The sequence below is a fragment of the Suillus discolor genome (assembly GCF_016758755.1).
Source record: "Suillus discolor strain FC423 chromosome Unknown F5147scaffold_114, whole genome shotgun sequence".
Lineage (NCBI taxonomy): Eukaryota > Fungi > Basidiomycota > Agaricomycetes > Boletales > Suillaceae > Suillus > Suillus discolor.
The window spans coordinates 58,706-62,281 of NW_024541361.1; the positions used below are offsets into that span (position 1 = coordinate 58,706).

General features: G+C 40.4%; 1 protein-coding gene across 1 annotated transcript; it reads right to left on the minus strand.

The window, feature by feature from the left end:
- Positions 1 to 1,820: 1,820 nt before the first annotated feature.
- On the minus strand, positions 1,821 to 2,556 carry F5147DRAFT_658496 (uncharacterized protein; the record flags this gene model as incomplete). The annotated part of the gene is made up of 4 exons (XM_041434449.1): positions 1,821 to 1,933; positions 2,048 to 2,132; positions 2,225 to 2,319; positions 2,544 to 2,556. 4 exons carry the CDS (start codon positions 2,554 to 2,556, stop codon positions 1,821 to 1,823), a joined length of 306 nt encoding a protein of 101 aa, XP_041285802.1.
- Between the last annotated feature and the right edge of the window lie 1,020 nt (positions 2,557 to 3,576).

The following is a 3,576-nucleotide window of genomic DNA, read 5'->3' on the forward strand; positions in this document are numbered from 1 at the left end:
AGTAACATCAGATCACTGATAAAACAATGATCGAGCATTGATTACCTTAAAGTAATTGTTGGTTCAGCCACACACATTTAGATTCAGATTTAGAGGCTTCTCATGTTATTACACAAATATCAGCGTTCAGCATCCAGTAAATTGATGCTCTTATGATATGGTCTCCATCCATTTTGACTAGAATCTCAGCCTTTCCCCAGGTCATTGGGATCAAACTTGAAAGTTTGATGTATAAGTTGAGACCTTTGGAAAGAATTAAATTGTTATTGTTATTGTACTCATCCTTCCAAGTTTGCATCAAGAATACTTGCATTTGCCTCTAGTAAGTTTTTAGTAAAAAAAGTTTCTTATTTGTGCATAAATCCAACAGTGATATTAATCAAGTTTAAAATCACCATTAATGGCGATCATGCTATTGAAAGAACTGATAAGATACAGATAAATGTGCCTTGAGGATTCACTTCTGAATGAATTTATTGGCAGCGCATCCAACTGGTCTTAGCCAAATAGTTGATACAACAGAATCTAAATCTGTCTGTGTGGGTTCAAAACCTGCTCAAGATGAATTTGCCAAGTGATCATTAGAGTCAAAATCTGTTTCTCTTGGAATGTGCAGGTTTGAAACCTGCCAGCAATGAAATTCATTTTCTATGAAAACACACCTTGAAATTTGCTCATGGTTGGTTTGCTTGCAAGCTGATCATAGTTGTATTTAGCTAAGTGGCTGTCATAACAGAATCAAAATCTGTTTCCATCAAAGTACAACAAGTTTGAAACTTGTTGAATGTTGCATTTTTTCTCTAAGAATGTGTGTCTCGAATATCTGCTTATAGACAGCATCTCATGCATTGATCTTCATTGGTCTTGGTCAAGTTGTCACCAGATTCAAAATCTGTTTGTCTTCAACTGTGTATGTTACAGGCATCCGTAACACCTACAGAAGCCCCAGCTCTGCCTACGCCTGCCCCCGCTCTGCTAGACTCCCCACGCGGCAGTGCGCCGCCCGTGCCTAGAAAGATAGCGGTCTGGACCGCTGTGACCCCGCCCCTGGCGCTATGACCCGCCCCTGGCCTAGACGGCCTTGTACCTGATCCATGGAGGCTGTACGCCTCATGGTCACCCTAGATCAAAGTGCATGCATGCCGCATGTCGCTTCACGAAGATCCGGAGCGCTCTTGGCGCTTCCTGTACCTATGCGCAGCTGCCCTTGGCGCAGCATGCTTGATCAGAGGTTAAGCCTCATGTACTTATCTGAACCTCATGTCTTGTTATCATAGATCATAGATATACTATTGATTACAGACTGAGCTAGAATACTTGTAGTACTTCCCTATAAGTAGACAGGATTATTGTACTTAGACTTTACTTTAATCTACTAGGTTCATCCCCAGAACTTGCTCATCTAAGCCTTACCAGCTTCCTTGTGTGAGACCGCACTTCTAAGTTGCCCCCTTACGACTTAGCACGTATCCGCTAGCCCTGCATCTCGACGAGCGCCATCTTACCGAGATTGCCGGAGGAACTCTTGATGTTCCGTCAAGCCTAGAACCACGCTCAGCTTCAGTAGACTCACTCGAGTCGTCGCTGAGAAGACCTATCCTAGTTCGCACACGCCGACCGACGGTCAGCATAACAGTGTAGGTTTGAAACCTGCCAATAACAATATTTTTATTCTATGAAATCCAAAATGGTGGAACATAATGAATCATGAGTTAATGCAAAACACACATCTTTACACAGATTACAAACCTGCTTAGTTCAAGAGAAATATATTTTGACTCTGGCAACCACTTGAACGAGCACGATAAAGAATCTCAGCCTTAATAGACAGATTTGTATTTTTCCTCATTCCCCAGGTTATTAGGATCAAAATTGAAAGTTTGATGTATAATCTGCTCTTCTTCTCCTTCTTCTTCTTCAACCAAATCAAGACCTTTAGAAAGAATTATATTGTTCTTATACTTATCCTTCCGAGTTTGCATCAAGACTTTGGTCATATATTGAACTCTGTGAACCTTCCATTGTCAGTTTTCACTCATGGGCCCACCGTGGGGGTCTGCCATCAGCACTTTTTCAGGGCAATTGTTAGATAAACAGCTCTTGAAGTTAAGAGCCTCAGCAGGAGTCTGTGTCTTTTGCAATAAGAGCATTATAAATGAATCAACAGTAATCATGCTATTGAAATAACTGACAAAATGCAGATAAATATATCTCAAGGACTCACTTCTGAATCATTGGGTTCATTGGAAGTGAATCTAACTGGTCTTAGCCAAGCAGTTGATACAACAGAATCTAAATCTGTCTGTATGGGTTCAAAACCTGCTCAAGATGAACTTGCCAAGTGATCACTAGAGTCAAAATTTGTTTCTTTTGAATAGTGCAGGTCTGAAACCTGCCGATGATAACATTTTTATTTTTATTCTATGAAAGCACACCTTGACATATGCTTATGGTTAGTTTGCTTGCAAGCTGATCAAAGTTGTGTTTGGCCCAGTGGTTGTAATAACAAGCAAGTACGCAAAGCTGCTAATGCCCTTGCTTACAGAACTCAGCCATTATTATTGCACTTTCCAAGAACCAAGAATGCAAATGCGTATGTGTTCAGTCAGTCGTGTGTGTGCATATATTTATTGGCCTTTTAGTATATATTATTGTGTCTTAAACTTTTTTTATAGATGTGTCATACTCCTCCCTCATCCTGATGACAACCCCAGTGACTTCCAACAGTGCAGAGTTACCAAACAAACAAGCTTTCCTGACCTTGATGCAAGGATGTTTAAACATACCCATCTGTATCTAAATGTCAGACCAAAAACATGTCTTGCATTTTGAATTTACCTCACATTGGCATCAATGTAAACAATATCATAAGTTTATCGCACGTGAATCTCATCTGCCACAATACACCCAATTTTACAGACACAACTTGAATACCTCGCAGCAAAGGTCACAGTAGTAATGTATTCAGTACTACGTCACTCATGCAGGTCCTGATTTACAAACTCAAGGCCCCTAACCCCACAACATTGTGCCTGCTAAGGCGGTTGATGTGTAACAGTGCACAGGCTTGCGCTCATCTAATCCAACACCTAAAATCAGCATTGTGAAGGGTAAGTCATTGGTTCATGTAGAACATTTTAAACTGAATAGTGTGCAGGGATGAATATTATACTGGCTGATACTTGCCAATCACATTCCATAACCCAATCATACCCTCACAATGCATGTCAACCACCTTACCACTTATGAATCATCTTGGTCGCCATCTACAATTACATAGTACTAGCTCATACATACATGACTGAGCTGCATATTTACATGAGGAAGCTTGCGATGATCAATGGAGATGGAGATGCATTGGCAATGTGCAGGGTAAGCTATCACATTATTGAAAAACTATAAACTGACAAAGTGCGCAGGGATGCATCTTAGACAAGCTTATCCTGATACCAACACTAATCCCATCTCTGATCATATCATTACAAATTAAGCCAATAATGTATACAAGACTATTGGCATCAGGATGTACCCAGTGAATACATGCTGCAATTGTGACAATGTTGCATAAAACTTACT